Here is a 20,991-nt window from a genome sequence, read left to right on the forward strand (position 1 = left end):
AGACTGGGTTATAGCCCAGTGGTACAGCACTTACCCAGTAGCATGGGTGATATCCTGGATTTGTTTCCAGGACCCCAAAAAAGAAGAGAAAGAAGAAACTTAGTTGGGAGCAATCAAGTGGACTTCACAATCATGTCACATACCAACTAATTGTTTAGCTAAATTCTCCTTCAATTACTATTCTTTGTACTTGTGCCTTTCTACAGAAGAATATTTCAGCCAGCCTTCAATTTTTGCAGCAGCTGCTTTACATCTGTATGTTGTTGACTAAAGAAAATACTTTTCAGGGACTGGGGATGTGGCTCAAGGGGTAACACGCTCGCCTGGCATGCGCGGGGCACTGGGTTCGATCCTCAGCACCACATACAAATAAAATAAAGATGTTGTGTCCACCGAAAAAACTAAAAAATAAATATTAAAAAAATTCTCTCTCTTTCTCTCTTTTTAAAAAAGAAAATACTTTTCATAATATCTATTTTTTTTATTATTAAATATCTTAATGTTTAAGTCTCTTTGAAAAAGTGATGTGGGAGGTAAGGTATATGGAAAAAAAATAGCTGAAAACAGCTCAAAACCAAAATAGAACCTTTTAAAGTATCATTTCTGTTATTTGCCATGAAATATGATGTTATTTGGTCAGCCCATTAGGATTATAAGTCATAATACCCAAACTAAAATGGAAAATATACAGTATAAATGAAAGTTTGGTTTTAGAGACTTTTATCTCAGGAACACTTGGATAGCTCAACCATTTAAAGACTAGCCAAGAATAAAATTTCATTCCCATCATGGTTGCTTTATTTTTTGTCTTTGTTTCTACCAATCAGAGAGAAATTTTATTAGTGACTCTGAATATTATGTTATTATGTATTGCCAAAGTGAAATAGTCAAATGACTGAGAAATGAAATTGTGTATATGCCAAGTTATTTTGAAACCATTTTAGGTAATTTGCATTAACACAAACATTAAGAAACAAGTTTTTCTTTTCATTAAATGTTTATTTTTTAGTTTTCGGCAGACACAACATCTTTGTATGTGGTGCTGAGGATCGAACCCGGGCCGCACGCATGCCAGGCGAGCGCGCTACCGCTTGAGCCACATCCCCAGCCCCTTTTCATTAAATGTTTCATTATAGTTTAAAGATATTCTGAATAAATTTTTGACTCATTCTCTGGGAGTTCTAAGTCTACCAGGTAAAAACTTTTGCATCATCATAAGTTCTAAGTAAATAAACATAAAACAGAACACCAGCGTATCTTTGAACTTAAAACTAATGGTTAAATTTGCTAGCTCCTGGAGGATTAGCTAGAACCAGTTAGTTATATCCAGGAAGTTGCAGTTAGAAAACCACCAGTTTTTGAGGGACCAAAGCCTATTATTTGTTGCCAATAGAAACTTGATTTTTTCAACATAGATAAGGATCTTTGTGTTTTAGTTTTCTATCTTTTTATGTTTCTATGTGTTACCTAAAACAAATCATTTTTTTCAATTAGTCTTGTCAGAGAAGCCGAGTTGCATTTTGGGGAAGCTAGCTATAAAAAAATGTTACACATAGGGAAAATATAGTCATTAATGCAAAAGGATATCACAGGCATAATTATTATTTTTACTGCATATTAAAATTGTTTAATTTACTGTGATTATTTTTTTTGTCATTTTATTCTTTATCCAGTTAACTTATTGGAATATAGTTATAAGGTACTTTATCACTTAAAGTAAGAACTAGCCCAGTAGTGTTTCTGTTCTGTTTTGTAGATTCACTTGGGCATTGTGTCTGGCCAAAAAGTAAGTCTTTTCATGTCATAATTTGGTTACTTATTACCAATCCTGTTTAGATGATGATAATAACAAGACTGGAATGTCCTGAAAACTGTTTTAGCCGTTAAAAGTTATAAAGTAGTTGCTTTTTGCAACTAAAAATTTGTGTCCTTTTAAACTTTACACCTAACAAAAATCCTACATTCTATTGCTTCTTTCCAAATTAATCTATAGACTTATTCAGCATTAAAGCTAGAGGAAACCCTTGCTGATTATAGTAGTCTTCTCTTTATCTGTGGAGATACATTTCAAGACTCTCTAGAACCCTGAAACCCAGGTAGCCCTGGTCACTAGTATATAATATGCTAGTTTTCTGTGAATATATACCTATGATAAACTTTAATTAATAAATTGGTCACAGTAAAAGATTAACAGTGATAAATTTAAAATAATCATAATAATATACTGTAATAAAAGTTATTTTAAACTTAGCAATTTTTTACTTCTGTATTCTCCATTTTAAATTTTTTAGGGCATGATTGACTGTGGGTAAGTGAAACTGTGTAAAGGGAGTTGTGTATAAGGGGGACTACTGTATGTAAATCAGTGCCCTCATTTTACAGATAGGAAACTGAGGCCTTAGACTAGAACAGAGGTCTCCTAACTCAGTCCATGACTGTTTCTATTACATCATGCTGCTTGATATTTGTATTTATGGAACTCAGCAACATCATATACAGGGTGAGCTTTTTTTTTTTTTTTTTTTAACACAAAAGTGATTTGCTGTTCTCACCAGCTGCTGTTCTTCATTCCTCTCATTTACTTTTGTACCAATAGCTATTTTAACCCTTTATAAAGTCTAATAATTTCTTTTTGGACTTTTAAAATTTTTACTTAGAGAGTTTTAGATACTAGCTTGGGATATAGTAAAGTGGTAAGAGTACTTCCTACTGTCTGTGGTGGCCTGTATTCCACCCAAGCACTAAAATAAAAAACCAATAAGCAAAAACATCTTAAAGTTTGTGGAATTTTTCTTTTGTTGGTGCTACTATTTCTTAGCATTTGACTACTATTTTTAAGGGTTATACTCTCATTAAGATGACTACTTCTTGGTAACTACTACAGTGTGACCAGGCACTGTAGCAATAGTAGATTATTTAGATTGGTTTGCCAAGGTCACCTGCCTTCAGGGAATTGCTCCTCCCAACAAGGAATTGTTAATGAGTACCCCTCTGGTGGCTCCATTCCTACCTTTCTAGGGCAGATGTGGGAAAATAGGAAGAGGTGCCCTCAGGCAGCTCCTCTCTGGGCTTTTGGTCACTGCTTAGCCAAGATAAGAGAAGAAAGGAAACCTAAAATTTATAATAAAGTCAAGTCACCCCCACTCCCTGGTGCACAAACTCTGGAACCCTTCCTCTCTGGATGAATCTCTCTCTGTTCTATTCTTTAAATAAAAATTCTTGCTCTTGCCTAGGCATTTCTTAGGTGTTTATTCTTCAACACTAGGGAAAGGGGACCCCATCCTGATTTTCAAAACCAGTTTCACCAGTAGTCCAGAAATGATGTAAGCCCATGAGAAACTGGAAGAGGTAAAGGGAATTAATGTTTATTTCTTTTGTCTTGAATGACAATTTCAGATGATAGTTTTAATCAAAATTCAGTTAAGATATACACACTGCTTTGGGGGTACTGCATTGTTAGTCTCTTTCACTTTTAGAAGAACTTGATGTATTTGTCCTGTAATATTTCCCATATTTTGGCTTTAGGTAATTGTGTGCTTGAGCATATTCCATTTCTTATGCAGTGATTTCTCTAAAGTGGTAATTTCTTTAAAGTAGATTTCTCTAAAGTGGTAGTGGAACTTGATTAAGTTCACTTTTAATCTTTGATCATAAGGTCCTTTTCCTTGTACATCATGCCATGAAGCATAAACCTTCTGGTTATCTCACTTTCAGTGATACTGATATTGATTAGTAGGTTCAAGTATTTTTAGCCTGCTCCATCTGCTGTGGTCTAAATGTCTTTTTGAAATCCGTGTTGAAATCTAATCTTCAAGTTGTCATAAGAGTTGATATCTTTCGGAGGTGACTGGGTCAGGAGGATTTTAAAAGAAGCTTGATGGAGTTCATTTGTCTCCTTTTTACTCTTTCATCTCATGTGGATGCAGTAACAAGGTACCCCATATGTTAGGCTGTAACTAGACACCAAGTGTGTTGGCACCTTAATTTTGATTTCTAGTTTAATATATTTTTGATAATAGAAGCCCAAATGAACTAAGACATCATCCATTATACAATTTCATAACAGCTTTTCTTCTAATACATTTAAGCACCATACATGATTGTGTCCAGAGATATTATTTTCTTAGAAATGAACAAAATGGTTATTTCCTAATTATATGTATTTTATGCTTCTCTGTTGCTTAGATGGAATTCTGTAAAGAAGGATTTACAATTAGTATTGGGCTATCTTGAAATAGAATTTGTACTGAAAAAGCAGGTATTTACCTGACAGCCTTGGTTATCAATTTTTAGAATAAAGAATTGATAGTACACTAACAAGATATTTCATTTTTAGTTTTTAAAATATTATAAATTAAGAACTATATTTAATATATTTTAATGTAGTAGTTCTTTATTTTATTCAGACCATCTTTGGCTGATGAAAATCAGTCCCTTTAAGTTGGCTACCTTCTCTTTTTGTTGTGATACCAGTCATTTTTGATAGTTTCTTTGCTTTCTTAGGGGACCTGCTATTTCAGGCTTCCTGCTTCAGCCCTGATATTGGCCATTACTCTAAGGAATTCCAATTTGTTTAAGTGAAAAATGTTTATTTTAAGGGACTATAATGTAGGTGTGGTGTGCTCATTACCACTTGGGTTGTCATTAATTGGCTATGGGTCTTTTTAGAACTAGGTATTGCATGTTTTTAGTAAGAGAAAATAATTAATGTTTTTAGTAAGGAAAATAATGTTTTTAGTAAGAGAAAAATAAATCCCTAGTTTTTAATGTATATTTCAGCTCGACTATGAGTACATATTTTAAGGCTTTTTTTCCATTGTATGAATTTTATTGAAAATATTAATGTGATCATTAAACTATTTTTTAATTCACTTCCATCATATAAAATTTTAAATGAAAGCAAAATAATTCAAACTATTTACTATCAAGGAGAATTATCTCTAGGATAATTTGGCACATTCATCCTCCCACTTCTTGTAATCTCTAGGATATATTCTTCAGATACAGCCAATTTGAAGAATACTATACTATACCATGAAGAAAAGGCAAAACCTTTTCTGTATTTATATATATTGTCTTATTGAAAATTTTGTTTTATTATGAGTAGAACATAATTTCTTTATATTCTAAAGAGTTTCAAATTAATGTTACAAGACTAATGAAAGCACTATAAAATTTTTTTGTCATCCTTTTTTGTTCCTAGGTCATACATCCTAGGGATGTATGCAGCCAAATACTGTTTCAGGGATTCTGTGTGCGCGCAAGTGCACACACACACTGAGGCAAACTCTGGGGATTAAACCCAGGGCCTTGGATCCTAGGTCTTGGACATGTTAGGCAAGTGCTCTCCCATTGAGATCCATGAGTAGGCCCCATAATACCATTTTAAAGTGTATTTATTTCCCTTATGATAACAGCTTCATTGGTTTACAGTAATAAAGATTTACTTTTTATTCACCTTGCATATAGATAATGTGGATTTACTGTGGGTTGCACATTTGGGGATCCAGGACTTTGGAGAAGGCTTCATGTTGGACATGCTCAATCTTATAGCAGAAGAAAAAAGCAAGAAAGCTAGTAGACACACTAATGTCTCTTAAATGGTATTTTTCACATCTGTGCAAATTCCACTGGCCCAAAGTATGTCATACAACCAGTGTTCAAGTCATTGAATTGCGGGTGAATTAACTCTATGGTAGGAAAAGAAAAAAGTGGTTAAATTCTGAACAATAACTACAGTAGTGTCCTCTTAGCTACAGTTTGGGTTTCTGTGTTTTCAGTTACCTATGGTCATCTACAGTCTGAAAATATTAAATGGAAAATAACAAATTTGTGTGTGCTGTTTTGGGTGGTATGATGAAATATGTAGCTTCATCCTGTCAGAGATGCAAATGATTCTTTTGTCTAGCATAACCATCCTACATATGCTGCCAATCCCATAGTCACTTTGTAGCCATCTGAATTATCAGATTAAGAATCTCAGTGTTAAATTGCTTGTATTCAGATAACCCTATTTTATTTCATCCATCAAGTCTTAGGTTTTCAATTATGCGCATATTTCAATGAAATAGACATAGTTCATTAAAATAGGTTGAAATCATAATCTAGAGCTTACGTATTTATTAACTAATATTAATATATACTATTATGAAATTGCATATTATATACTATGTTTAAGTTTTTATGTGTTCCATAACTGGAATGATGGGATAGAATTAGTTAATAATGGTCTGACAGTGTAAGGGTAGTATTGCTAGAAGTTTAATTTTGATGTATTGTTGTATTTGTTCCATTTTATTATTAACCTGTAACTTATAAATCAAACTTTATCATAGGTCTGTATATATAGGGAACAATGGAGCATATACAGAGTTTGGCACTCTCTGCTATTTGCAGCATTCACTGGGGGTCTTGGAATGTTTTCCTCCAGGGAAGCAGGTACTACTGTCTACCCCAATACCCATGTATTTCTTCCAACTAGTTATCATAATTAATATTAGTTCTGATTTCACTTTAAAGGATTATCTGAAAGTCAGGTTGATTGATAATTGAAGGTAAGGGAGAAAGGCTTTTATTAGCCCTTGTCTATACCTATTATCTACAGCATGGGAAGGGCAAAATAGTGGGCTTTTTTAAGTTTAGTTGTTGTGTTGAATTTTGTCCATCAAAGTTAATACGTTGGAGTTCTAACTTGAATACTTGTACTTCAGAATGTAATCTTAAAGAGGAAATTTGGATAAAACACAGGGAGAACATGTAGGAGTGCCTGGAGTGTTGCATCTGTAAGCCAAGAGCTGTGGTCTGAATATGGCTTCCAAAATTCAAGTTGAAACCCAATCCTCATTGCGGTGATATTAAGAGGTGGGATGTAATTAAGTCTTGAGGACTTTGCCCTCATGAATAGAATTTATGCTTTTACAAAAAAAGGTTGGAGAAACTCTCCAGACCCTTGTACCACTTGAAGGCACAGCAAGAAAGCACCATCTCTGAAGTAGGAATCCCTTACCAGATAGCAGATACGTAGCTCCCAAGACTTGGGCTCCCCAGCTTGTAGAACTGTGAGAAATTCCTTTTATTTATTGCCTGTTTGAAGTATTTCGTTCTAGCAGCCTGAAAGATTAGAAGAAGGACCTGCGCATATCTTTCCTTGGCACCTTTAGGGGGAACATGGCCCTGCCCATACCTTAATTTCAGACTTCTAACTTCAAGAACTGTGAGACAATACATTTCTTTTGTTCTAAGCCACCTGTTTTGTGGTACATTGTTATGGCAGTTGGGAAACTGATGTACTGTTGGCTTGATTAGAAGGGTGCTGGAAGGAATGTAAGCTATAGCTATAGGTTTCTGTATTAGTGAGAGTTTACTGCCAAGCTAAAAACTAGGGGCTTTGATAGAGGAGTTCCTCAAAATAGAAGTCCAATAGCTAGGGAATAAGAAACTATTTGAGGGTAGGTAATTAAAAAACAACAACAACCATTTATTGGATAATAATGGGGGATGTCTAGCTGCTTGACAGAATTGATGCTCTCTTCTTGGATTGAGAATCACACCTTCAAATCTCCTGTCCCTTCCAATCTGAAAAGGTACAACATACTTGATTAGTTCTTTCTAAGCTGGAACAATGCATCAAACCATATAACATAAAGTTATTATGTAGGAAAAATTTGGAAGTTAGAAGGTGTTATGGATTGAATTTTGTCTCCCAAAGGTAATGTTGAAGTCCTGACCTTCACCACCCATGAATGTGACCTTATTTGGAAATGGGATCTTTGCAGTTATAATCAAGTTAAAATGAAGTCATTGGGATGGCCTCTATTCCAATATAACAGACGTTTTAATAAAATGAGGAAAATTTGGACCCATGCACTATGAGGAAAATGCCATGTGAAGGCTATAACATAAGGGTGGTTGATGTGAAGACTGAGGCAGAGAATGAACTGTTGGTGCCACAGGCTATTGAAAACCTACGGCCATAGAGCTGGAAGATGTGTAAAATGATTTTCTACAAGAGGTGTTGGAGGGTACGTGCCCCTGCCAACACATTTGATTTCTGGCCATTAGAACCATGAGAGAATAATTCTGTTGTGGTACTTTGTTATGACTACCTAGGAAAATGATATGGATGGAAATAGGGATTTTGAGTACTTTGTACTCCAAAGAGCTGTTTCTCTTAAAATCATCACAATTAACACACATTACCAGAATATTTTTACTTGGATATTTTAGTTCCCAAACTTGATTGTGCATTGTATTCACTTTAGAATCTTTGAACAATACTGCTGTCTGTCTTCCATATCCAGATATGTCCAGATATATGGAGTGTGACACGGGCATCAGATTTTTAAAAGCTTCTCAGAAGTTTCTAATGTACACCAAATTTTGAGGAGCCATGGGCGAAATCTTTTGACTTTGACCAATAAAATTTTGTTAGTGAAACTTTTAAAAGCCTCTTGGTAAGCCCTGCTCCCTACCATCTCAACTCATTTGTGTTTTAACCTACCATGACTTTTTTTTTTTTTAAGTTGTTTATTCCTTTCTGTTCTTGGACAGCCTGGCTAGATATGATTATATTAATCTTCAAGTATAATGGATTATTTATAAATGTCATGCCAGATCTATTTTTAAAAAATATCTGAGTTATATGCATAGCTGCATTTGAAGAGTGAATTGGTGTATATATATATTGCAAGAAAATAAGTAACTAATAAACATTAAATGTAGTATTTAGTAGTTTTAATTATTCAAGTCACCATTGACCATTCTTTTGCAAGATTGGATGAGCAATGATAAACTGAAAAGATACCAAAGAAACCTACCTTCTCAAGTATTCCCTTTTTTATCTTCAGGTCTCACACTTTATTTTATTTTTTCCCCATTGTCAGATCATAAAGTGAGTGATGTTCAACAACTATGCATGTATTTTGGATTATCCATTTGTCCAGTTCTCCAATTTACAGTAAGACTTGAAAGTCTTCTTTGATTTATGTTTGTTACCAATCTCTTTTGCCCTTTGTTTTCCAGATTTACTAATAGCTGGTTTATAATCTTTTGTACAGTTTTACTCCTGTCCTTCCAAAGAATTGACTGAATATAACCAATCATGGACAATTGTTTTGATTTACTTAGGGTCAAGTAGTTTTTTTATTGTTTTCTTAGGATTTCCACCCCCTTTTTGGGAAACAAGAAATAACCTTACCTTCTTATCCAGTAGCCTTTTACTGTATCAGTTAGTTACATTTTTTTTCCTCTTTATTCTTCCTATACTATTAAACAAAGTTCCTTTCCACTCTGATGACAGACTGCTTTTTAAAGCTTTAGCATGTATTTCAGTCTTCTCCTAATGATATATTCCAAAGGTAGAATGATAAGCTAGCTTGTTTTAATTGGATAAAAAAATTCATTAGCTTTCCAATTTATACAAACTCAGAGCTTTTCATACAACTGGAAGGGTTCTAGCATCTTGATTTTTATTTTATTTTTTTATTATTGGTTGTTCAAGACATTACAAAGCTCTTGACATATCATATTTCATACATTTGATTCAAGTGGGTTATGAACTCCCATTTTTACCCCGTATATAGATTGCAGTATCACATCGGTTACACATCCCTGTTTTTACATACTGCCATACTAGTGACTGTTGTATTCTGCTACCTTTCCTATCCTCTACTATCCCCCCTCCCNTCTACTATCCCCCTTCCCCTCCCATCCCCTCCCCTCTTCTCTCTCTACCCCATCTACTGTAATTCATTTCTCTCCCTTGTTTTGTTTTGTTTCCTTTCCCCTCACATCTTCTTAAATGTAATTTTGTATAACAATGAGGGTCTCCTTCCATTTCCATGCAATTTCCCTTCTGTCTCCCTTTCCCTCCCACCTCTCCTCCCTGTTTAATGTTAATTAATTTTTATTTTCATACTTGCCTTTCTCTGCTTTCCCAGGCTGGCAGAGGTTCGTTTACCTCAAGTCCTGTCATTGACTACCCCTCAGTTATTAAAAAGATGGTCCAGAAGTAGACCTTGTCTTTGCTTTCCTTAGAGATTTCACTTTTTGTACCCCTTCCCCCATCTATACACCCTGACTATAAATGGTTGAATTATTCAACATACTTATTCTTTTAGAAAAAATATTTTTATATTTTAAAAGAATCTTAGGTACCAACTCTGTAAACAAGTACTCCCTTCTATTTTGGAAGTTGAAGTCAACATCTTTTGACTATGTGGTAGCTCTTCAGAGGTCTTTTGGATGTAAAATGAAGGAGGGCTGTAGCTAATATCCATTGGTTTTAAAGTTCACTGCTCCCAGTCTAGATAATTTGCTGAGAGGCATTAAAATTGCTCTACCAAGATTCTTTTTTTTTTTTTTTAAGAGAGAGAGAGATTTTTTTTTTTTAATATTTATTTTTTAGTTTTCGGCGGACACAACATCTTTGTTTGTATGTGGTGCTGAGGATCGAACCCGGGCCACACACATGCCAGGCGAGCGCGCTACTGCTTGAGCCACATCCCCAGCCCTCTACCAAGATTCTTAATTAGTGTTTCCTATCATCAGATGGACTGCAAATGTTCTGTTTAAAAAAACAAGGTGTTCTGTGTAAACCATGCTTACTTTGTGGGCTGTAAAGATGTAGAATAAGTTGAGTTTGACAAATAGGCTATAGTTTGCAGATTCCTAGTATACATCATAATTTTGTGATCCATAGATGACTGATTCCAGTAGTTATAGTTACTAGTGAATAATTGGTTTGGTCTATTGTTCTATGCCAGTGTTTTAAAGGATGATAGGTCCTAGTAAGTATCATGTGTGATTGTGTGTTTCTGTTTTTTGTTTGTTTGTTTGTTTGTTTAGTTATAAATGGACACAATACCTTTATTTTATGTATTTATGTGGTGCTGAGCATCGAACCCAGTGCCTCATACTTGCGAGGTAAGGGCTCTACTACTGAGTTACAACCCCAGCCCTCTTAATGAGATGGACTTTTTTTTTTACCCCTAATTCTTGAAGATGTCCGTCTGGAGATATGACCATTTAAAAAAATATTGTAATGTGTTTTTTAGGTGTGAAAAAATACTTTATTAAAATTATTGTATTACCTGGTATTCTCTTGTGACCTGCAGGTTTCATCCATAATACTCTGTAAATTGTGCCAGTTCAATTATTGAAGGTTGAAAGGTGGAAGAGACAATGTAAATTCAGTTTCCTGAAGAAGTGGAGGCTAGAAAGGTTCACATGGCATGCATAAAATTATACAGGCTGCTTGTGATTTTACCTCTCTTGCATATTTTCTTAAATTTGTGATTGAGAGCTCTGGATTGTAGTAAAAAGGGGAAGGAAACAAAAAGTAGTTTAGAAGTTTATCTTTTCTTTTTATTTATTTATTTTTTAGTTATAGGTGAACATAATATCTTTATTTTTTTTTTATTTTTATGTGGTGCTGAGGATCGAACCCAGAGCCTCACGCATGGTAGGCGAGTGCTCTACCTCTGAGCCACAACCCCAGCCCGAAGTTTATCTTTTCTAAGTTATACTTTAATTTCTTAACATCCACCAATTATTTAGCTCTATGGTGACCATCAATCTGTTAACCAAACAACTGCCTCTGGCTCCAGAAAAGTCTCACAGTGTAAAATTTGCCTATAAAAATTACTCTTTATGTAAAATATACACGTTACCAGGCATAGGCTTGGGAAACTTACCTGAAAAATATGCATGTATCAGAAAAATCAGAAGGTAAAATCCATGCCAGTTCATAAACTATCTTGTCTACCTGTTTTGTTTTAAACGTGCATTTGTTTCTCTGGGTGGGGAGTGAAGAAATCATAAACTTTTCACTAAGATATTATATTCAAATTATTAAAGACATTTTGTAAAAAAATAGCTTATGAATGAGATGAAGAACCAATGATTTATTTAAAAGGATATTTTTATTTTTAGTGAATAAAATAATTTTCATGAGATTGAGTATTTAAAAATATAAACAGCATTTATTCTCATTTTCAGTATGAATCTCTTTGGGCTTAATATTACAGACAGCTGTGAGAGACGATATCCTTAAAATATTTTAAAAAACAGTTTCAGTTTTCAGGGCTAATAAACACAACAAAGTAAATATACTCTTTGCCATTGATGCTTTTAAGAAATCAAATGATTTAATTTTGTTTATTATTGTTCGACTAGTTATTGTATTAAAATAAGCTGAAACACATTTCATTTAGAGCTTACTGTTTCTTCTTGAGATTGTCTAATTTTATCTAAATCATGTTGTATTTGCTGTACAGTTTACAAATATATTTTAAAATACTGAATAAAATAGGATTTCATTTAATAGTATACTTAATTTATTGTGTTTTAAACTATCTTTTAGAAGATATTAAAGTCAGGTCTTAAAATTTACCTTCCTTCACCATATGATATTTTATACTCAAAAAAGTGGTGTTTCCTAACATTAGGGTTTTAATTATTTTAAATGAGGTGGGAAATGAAGAACAAAACACTTTTTGGTAATGTCTTGAAGAATTTTTTTTCTTTTTTTTTCTTTTGAGGGGAAAAGGGACATTAGTGGGCAGAACATGATGGATATTGATACAACATGTTCCTTTCATTGTCTTAAAGGTAGTCTTTATTTTCTAAAAGGTAGATTCTAACAATTGTGAATTAACTTATAAATTTAAAGGTATCAAATGATTAAATGGAGAGTTTTTTTAAGAATTTGTGATAATGAAGTCCATCATGCTGCCGTGTGCCTATAGTCCTAGCTACCCTGGAGCCTGAGGCAGGAGGATCACTTGAGCATGTGAGTTTGAAACTAGTCTAGGTAACATAGAGAGCCCCTGTCTCTATGGAAGGAAACATATAATATATGATGATTAATATTTAGATTTTCTGGGGCTGCCATGACAAAATACTGCAGACCGGATGGCCAGAACTACAAAAATCTATTTTTTTCCCCACAATTGTGGAGGCTATATATTCAAGATAAAGTTTTTATCAGGAATGGTTTATTCTGAAGACTCTCTCCTTTGCTCAAAAGTGGATGCCTCCTATGTCCTTACATGACCTTTCCTTTGTGTGCATGTCTTCCTGGGGGACTCTTTTATAAGGGCACCAGTCACATTGAATTAGGGTTTACCCACATGGCCTCATTTTAACTTAATGACTTCTGTGAACAGGGTTTGTTTACATTCTGAGATGATTTAATACACACACACACACACCCCTTGTTGTTCATTATTACTGTGATTTTATAGTTAAAAGGCACAATTCTAGAGCTGGATGGGGTGGATCATGACTGTCATTCTAGCTACTTGGGAGTCTGAGGCAGGAGGATCATAAGTTGGAGGCCATCCTGGGTGATCCTATCTCAGAAAGTAAAAAGGCTGGGAATGTTATAGCTCAGTGGTAGTGCACCCTTTCATTTGATCCCCAGTACCATCCCCCCAATAATAATAATAATAATAGGCCCCGCCATATTAATGTAAGTGGTATTATCACATTGTGTCTTGATTTCAACAAGTTTGACCAAAATGGCTGTGATAAACCCAGTGAGCAGCCTAGCCACAGATGACCTGTTTTTATCAACCTACTGTGATTGCTTCACAGTAGATTGAAAACACATACACACCAAACAAAATAATTTTAGTAGATTATTCTGTATCTAAAAGTGGGACTTGTATGTGATAGCAGAGGATGACTGATCATATTGTTTTGTCATTTATTTGTATCATAGTTCATATAAACTGTACAGTGATAGTCTGCACTGAACATGGGACTTGACAATATACATTATGTCTTGAAATTAGCAACAGGACCCTCTAGTGCTAAGAATTCTTTGTATTTATTTTGGTGTCCCCTCCACCATTCATCAAATTGTAGTATTTAATAACATTTCCATACACACACACTCATGTTATTGTTGTCATATTAAAATGAGGAAGATAATAAATATTGTGGAAGAGGAAATTAAATGCTGTAAGGACTAGCTAGCCATGTATATATTATATAGCACGTAATCTATAAATGGGAATATTATTCTTCATTTTCCTTAACATTCAAATTAATAAGAAGTAGTATGCACATAAATGGGAATAAATAGATATATTTCAGATATTTTGAATTAGAAAGAAAACTTATCACCAATATGCCTCTTAAAGAAGCTTGTAAGGTACCTACATTTTACATTCTTTGCCTACTTCTACCCTCAACCTTTGGTTCTGTCTGATCTCAATTTGCTTTACTTTTTTTTACCCAACCTGTAGTTAACTAATTGTCTTTCTTCCCAACAACTTTTTAGGGCATAAGGTGTGTCACTAGTCTACCCTTTTTATTCATATTTTCAAGACCTGTCATTGAACCATTCAAAGTGCTCAACTATAGTTTTGAGTAAATGCATTAAAAAGATCTAAATAAAATGCTCAGTGCATTATTTTTGTAGTGTTTCCTTGTTATCTAACACATTTAATCAGCACTTGTTTGGACATCACTCCAAAGTAATATGAGTAATTGTACATTTGACCTTCCTGGATGATGGGAGCAGAACCGTAGGGCCACTCTCCTTGCACTGTGTGATTGATAATGTTTAAATGTTCTGGTGCAACTCTGCAGGGATTTCCTTCCTTACCTTCAGTTTAGCATTCTTTAAAGCATGATTCCCTAGAAGCCTGTGCATCCTAGAAAGACCCATGGCATAGTGAGACAGTTGTTATCATTAAGTCCATAGTATTAGGTACTGTCTGTGGGTCATATCCAGTCTACTACCCTTAAGGTCCACAAGCAGAGAAAGGTTCTTACATTTTAAGTGCTTGGGTGGTGAGAATCAAAAGAATGCTAATATTTTATGACACAGCAATTATCATGAAATTTGAATTGCAGTGTCCATAAATAAAGATTTATTGGAACACAGCCACACTCATTTGTTTACATGTTGCTGCTTTTGCAACATACGGCAGAATTGAGTAGTTGGGACAGACCGTATGGTTGGCAAATTATTTACCTGTCTGGCTCTTTACAGAAAAGTTTGTTGACCTCTTCTTTAAATTATTTCTGTGATGAAAAAGAAATGGATAAGTTTAACTAGATACACTTAAGTCATGTCCTTTACCCATTCTGTGTACAAGGTTTTTATATATCCAGTAAGAGTATTATTTGGATTTTAGGAAATTTTTCCTCCGCTTCTCTGCCTCATACAAATTTACAAACCGTTGAGACTTGAACATTACATAAATGTTCAGAATGGAGACGTCAAATTCTGCCAAATTATGTAGACAAAGCCAGAGTAGATGACTTGTTGTTTTCCTCTACCCAGTGTTTTCAAAATATCTTTTCCTAAATAAGTAATATTCTTGATTTTAACAATTTACTGTTTTTCTACTTAAGGAGAGTAAAGGAAAAAATAATATTAAAAAGTTATTTGATATACATTAAAATATGATGTTGAAGCCCTCTTTATAAATTTTGCTGATGTTGCCTTGCAGAAAAATACATGTAATCATTTGCTAACTATGGAAGTAACTTTTTTAGGGATTATTATTAGGCAATATAGAACCTCATTTTAAATCATTTAATAAAAATCAAATGGTTTTTACAACATTGTTTACAATTTGTTTAACAATATTTTACTGAGAAAATACTTAATTAACTTTGTTTTATTTTTAGGGTTATATCCTGTGTTGTGACCTCATGGTTTAAGTGGGAATAAAGATGAGTATAAGCAGTGATGAGGTCAACTTCTTGGTATATAGATACTTGCAAGAGTCAGGTGAGTACTTTTATAAAGTAAATAGGCCTCAAATTATTTTAATATTCTCAAAATAATCTTTTATGCATTTGAAATTTGTATCAGTCCAAACTGTTGAACCTTGTATGTTTCCTTAATGTCTGGACTGCCATTTTAAAGCTGTTTTACTGCATGGTTTAACTCTCTGACTCTTTCAAATATGTTGGAATTATCTCAGGCAAATATTTGTAACAACCAGTTTGTCTTTCTCTGTTAAAAGGCCATTTTTATAATTTGTTATTAAATAAGATTATTGCACATGTTTAGTAGGAACATATAAACTCAGATATCATCAGTTTGAAAATGTATGTCCAGTGTCCTCAGTTAAATATTATTGGTCCTAATTGCAGTTAGCATTTCAAAAGCTAAATTAATTGTAATTTTTAAAGAATGCTATCCTAAGTATTATCCCAGTTGATTAAATGTATCATGGATATGAATTCTGATGAATGTATTGGACATGGTTATAGACACAGATCATTAAGTAATTGGCAATTAATATTAAGTAAATCCCTGATCATCCAAGTTTTCTAGATATGTTAATAGATTAGGCAGAAAATAGAAGGATTACTGCAAGGGAAAATGAATGGATCAAGCTAAAAATGTAAAAGTAGAAGAGGGAAAACTGTTCAATATAGCTGGAGTGTATGACAGTCATAAAGATAGATTGCAATGATAAGGGCAGATTTTTAACATTAGATGGAATAATTTAGTTAAAAATGTCAACTGCTAATCTAGAGATTAAATTTTAGAATTTATACCTTAAAGTGCATTTAAGTAGTAGATTGAGATGTGGTATAAAAAAGATAATTTTGATAGTTGTATGTGAGGGAGGACAGAAGGAATATAATAGAGATATAAACTTCTAGGACATTGAGCTCTTAGGTTTGGATTTTTAGACTGGATTTTTAGGCAATTTTTTACCAAGAAAATACTAAGCCCTTCTTATAGGGCTTAGGGAGTTGTCCTTTTATTTTCGGGGAACCACATGGCCTTAGATTTAAACCCCATTGCTTGCTGAAAATGTCCCCATCTGTATTCTAGGTCTGAGTCTTTCTCTTGGGTGGATATTTTCTATTCCCAAGAAACTTCACTTCTCCTCTATGAATAGCTAAGAAGACAGGGACCAAGAAGGAAGGAAGTTCAGGGAAGGAAGTAACCACCCAACAGATAATAACTTATTATGAATCTTTAAAATTAATAGATCTTGTTTTGTTTAAACTGATATGGAAGGTCGATCTGAAAGAAGACTTCCAAATATTGATTTGAATAATATAAAATGACTAATAAAGTGAAAAAGTAGTGACCTGGTGATTATTTTCTGTGTGATATACATAAAATACTTTTGGTCAAAGTGGAAAAGAGTTTATTGGATCAGAATAACACTGTGTTTTCTACTTTTAAACCTGACCACCTCTTTAAGCCAGAGCTTTGAGTCTTTTGGACAAAAGTCTCACAAATTGAACAAAAACTTTTATAACTGAAGGGTAGATAGATTGGAAATATATTATAAAAGCTTATTGATATAGTAGGAAGGCAGCAATTTAGGTTGAACCATAGAAGGTTTTGGAGTTCAAAAACAGTTGAATAGCTCATCAGTGTTCTGCAGTTCATTCAGCTTGTGCTGAGGTGAAGCAGGGCAAATCGAGGTTAGAGTGTTAATGAGTGTTCAAATTTTCCTGTTTCCAAGTGGAAGTCTACAAATTGATATTTTATGTTCTTATAAGAATATATAATGAGGAAAAAGGGGCAGTAAAATAATATTCTGGTTTAGTTTCTGAAAGAGTTCGAGTGATGAAATATTATCAAAAGCGTCCTTAAAGTTGCTTATGTTCTCAGAGAAACCCCTTCTAAATTCCATGTTTTAAGGTATTTTAAGTCACAGTAAAAATAAAGCAAACAGTATATTTTTTAAAAAACATTGTATTATGGACTGATATGTATCTTAAATCCTTTAGAATTGTTTCCTGCATCATTAGGTGTGCTTTTTGTTATTCTTCAGAAACTTAAAAGTTTCTGTGTACTGGTTATGAGGTACATTAGTAAGTCACATTGCTAAAAATAGAAACCCCAGTCCTTTCTGTTTATGTTATGATTTATTGGGAGTAGAATCAGATTCTGCTGATAACATTTTGATTTATGGCAATTTTTATTGGTACACAACATAAAATTTATAAATTTAGGAATAGTCTTTAGCAGAGTTCTAAAGTCTGATCCTCTGACCACCTGTATCAGAATCAGGTAGGAAGCATTGAGTGGGGCCCAGGAATCTGCATTTTACAAAGCCCCAAGATGATTCATAGGTGTTATAATGTTTGAAAGCCAGTGGTCTGTTTTAATTGAAGGACAGTTGAAACTTGACAACAGAGTTGACACCAGGAAGGTAACATGTTCCGAATATCTTGAAAAAAAATTATAATTAGATGAAGTAAAAAGTATGAAACGTGCATGCATTGAGATTTGGAGTGCAAAACTATCTTCTAAAGAGGAGCTAGCTGCCTTTAAAAGTGGTGTATCTGTAGTTGTGACCAAGGTTTACCGGGACCAATGAGGCATATTTTTGTCAGAAAGGTTACCATGAGACATAGATTTTAATTTACTTCAAGAAACGGGAGGCAGTAGAGAGTTTTAAGAATTTTATAGTTCCGTGAACTCTGGACAGGGTTCACAAAGAATCCAGACTCTCACCCATAACCAGATTCTGTAGATCTGGTTGCTTGCCATGTCATGTATTCCAAAAGCTCCTTCTTGGTTCTGATTCCTGGTTATACATAAATTTGGTGATTTTTGCAGTAGATTCAAGTTTGGAGTAACCTGGTCCAGAATTCCTTTTCAGGGTTATTTTGGGAGTAGTGTATTTAATACCATAACTTATGAGGGATACGTATTGAGAATTAATCATTAAATATTTAAGCAGTATGACACATTGCTTGCAGGTTATAACTGTTTTCTTTTGAAAGATTTAAAGCAAGTATAAAAGAAACTATAGAGTCTTAACACTGCTTCCTTCCTTACAAAAGAGCATTGATTGAATTGGGGTGGGAGGTTTGCAGAAAGGGAGCAGTCAAGGCAAAGAAAGAATGTGTGCAAAGGTGTTGAAGGATCTGGTTTGTGAAGACTCCAATAAGAAAAATAAAATTTCCTCCCCTAATTGTCTAAAAGGCTCTCAAGGTTCAGAGACACCTTGTGAAAGTTTTGTTCTGCTTTGATACAAAAATGCTTTCGAAGTAATATTTTTCAGTAAGAATCTTAAGCATTTCTTCTCTGCCGTGTTTAATCTTGGACTGTGGTTTCTATCTCCTGAGGGAATAAAATTGCCTAAATTAGCTTAGTGTTAAGTTTTATTTATTTATTTTTTTACTACTATCAGCACTAGAAGATATTATATGTTAAAAGTCCATCTCCTTCCCCCAGATTACATACCTTTTCGGAGAATCATTTTCCTCATTCATAAAATTTATTCCTTATAGAAAAGAGATTACACTGTGATCATCAGCCTTGAATGTTTAATGGACTTCACTGTTACAAATCAGCCATCTCCTCACATATCAAAACAAATTAAAAGTAGATTTATTGTTGGGATATTATTAATGTTATGACTTTTAATTTTTCTCAATTTTATCTCTAGAAAGTGCACCTAAGGTAATTAATTGGTGTTTACCATTCTGCACTTATATGAAATAGACCCATATTCGCGTATATTTCCTAGGAAATAAACACTTTTTCCCTTTTGAGATGACTCGAAAATTGAAAACATTTGAAATATAGTACTGTCTGTATGTCATACTAGATGATTGACCGGATTCAGCATTCTCCCTTTAATTGGTGTTTGCCCACTAGCATTAATTTGATTGCCCCCAAAACATATACATTTATCAATTATGTGCAGATAAATACCTTAGAGGCTTAGAGTAGGATGTTTTAAAATTTCCCTCTTTCCTAATCCCCTTTCCTTCTTTTGCCTCACCAATGACTCTTGTCAGTTAAAGTTTATTTTTTTCTGAAGAAATTGTTCCTGGTAATTTTTTGTGAACCTCCTTTTTGTCGTTTTATATGCAAATGTGCTTTTTATCTTGCTTAAATTGTGTATTTAGTTGGAGAATTCTTTATTAGACTATCATCTTACATGTTTAAGAGCTCCATAGCATCTCTATTGATGTGTTTGACTATTGGATGCCAGGGAAACAGTTGCTGCTTATGATTGAAAGACTAACTGGAAGTAGCAAAAACAAAATGCCTTCATTATTAAAATAAGTTTATTTTCACGCTACTTTAAAAAATTCTAATGTTTTAGAACCGAGATTCATCTTACATAATTTACTATTTATTTGAAGGTGATGATATATGTAGCATTTGATTGATGAAAGATCATCTCATTTCTTTTACACTTCACCTCTTTTCATTGTTCACTTTTCTAAACTTTAAAAAAGATCCAGTATATAGGCCTTGCACCAACCACACCACTTTTATGAGATGGCACTATTACTCAAATGTTGAACAGGTTGAGCATCCCTAATCCCAAAATCTGAAATCCAAAATGCTTTTGAACAACCAATAATAAAAATTAAAAAAAAAAAAAACCACAACAGACACTAGTATAGCAGTATGTAAAAAGTGGATGTGTAACCAGTGTGATTCTGCAATCTGTATACGGGGTAAAAATGGGAGTTCATAACCCACTTGAATCAAATGTATGAAATATGATATGTCAAGAACTATGTAATGTTTTTAACAACTAATAATAATAATAATAAAATGCTTCAACACCAGCAACTTTGAGTGCCAGTAAAATTAATGCAAGTAGAAAATTCCACATCTGATCTCATGTGAATGATATCAGTCAAAATGCTGGCATGCTGGGGCTGGGGTCATGGCTGAGAGGAAGAGCGCTCGCCTAGCATGTGTGAGGCCCTGGGTTCGATCCTCCACACTGCATAATAAAATAAAATAAAATAAAATAAAGGTATTGTGTCCACCTACAACTAAAAAATAAATGTGTTTTAAAAAATGCAGGCATGCTAAAAATATTATGTAAAATTACTTTCAGACTGTATATGAGGCACACATGAATGTGGTGCTGCTTGGGAGACAGAAGCAGGAGGATCACAAGTTCAAGGCCAGCTTGGTCAAGTTGGACCATGTTTCAAAACAAAAAGGGGCTTGGGTTGGAATTCAGACGTAGTATGCTTTGAGGTTCAATTGTTTGTTTAACCCCGCCCCCC

General features: G+C 33.9%; 1 protein-coding gene across 3 annotated transcripts in view; it reads left to right on the forward strand.

Annotated features, from left to right (window-relative positions):
* Nucleotides 1–20,991, forward strand: part of Tbl1xr1 (TBL1X/Y related 1) — a 155,664-nt gene that overhangs the window by 92,491 nt on the left and 42,182 nt on the right. For 2 of the 3 annotated variants that reach the window (XM_015494249.2, XM_048814257.1), the window contains exon 3: nt 15,649–15,751. In XM_015494249.2, coding sequence (XP_015349735.1) covers nt 15,694–15,751 — 58 coding nt within the window. In that variant the 5' untranslated portion in view covers nt 15,649–15,693. Of the gene's footprint in view, nt 1–1,756; nt 1,787–15,648; nt 15,752–20,991 lie in introns of all 3 variants that reach the window. The other variant, XM_048814256.1, reaches the window with a different exon arrangement.

The sequence above is a fragment of the Marmota marmota genome, unplaced genomic scaffold (assembly GCF_001458135.2).
Source record: "Marmota marmota marmota unplaced genomic scaffold, marMar, whole genome shotgun sequence".
Taxonomy (NCBI): domain Eukaryota; kingdom Metazoa; phylum Chordata; class Mammalia; order Rodentia; family Sciuridae; genus Marmota; species Marmota marmota.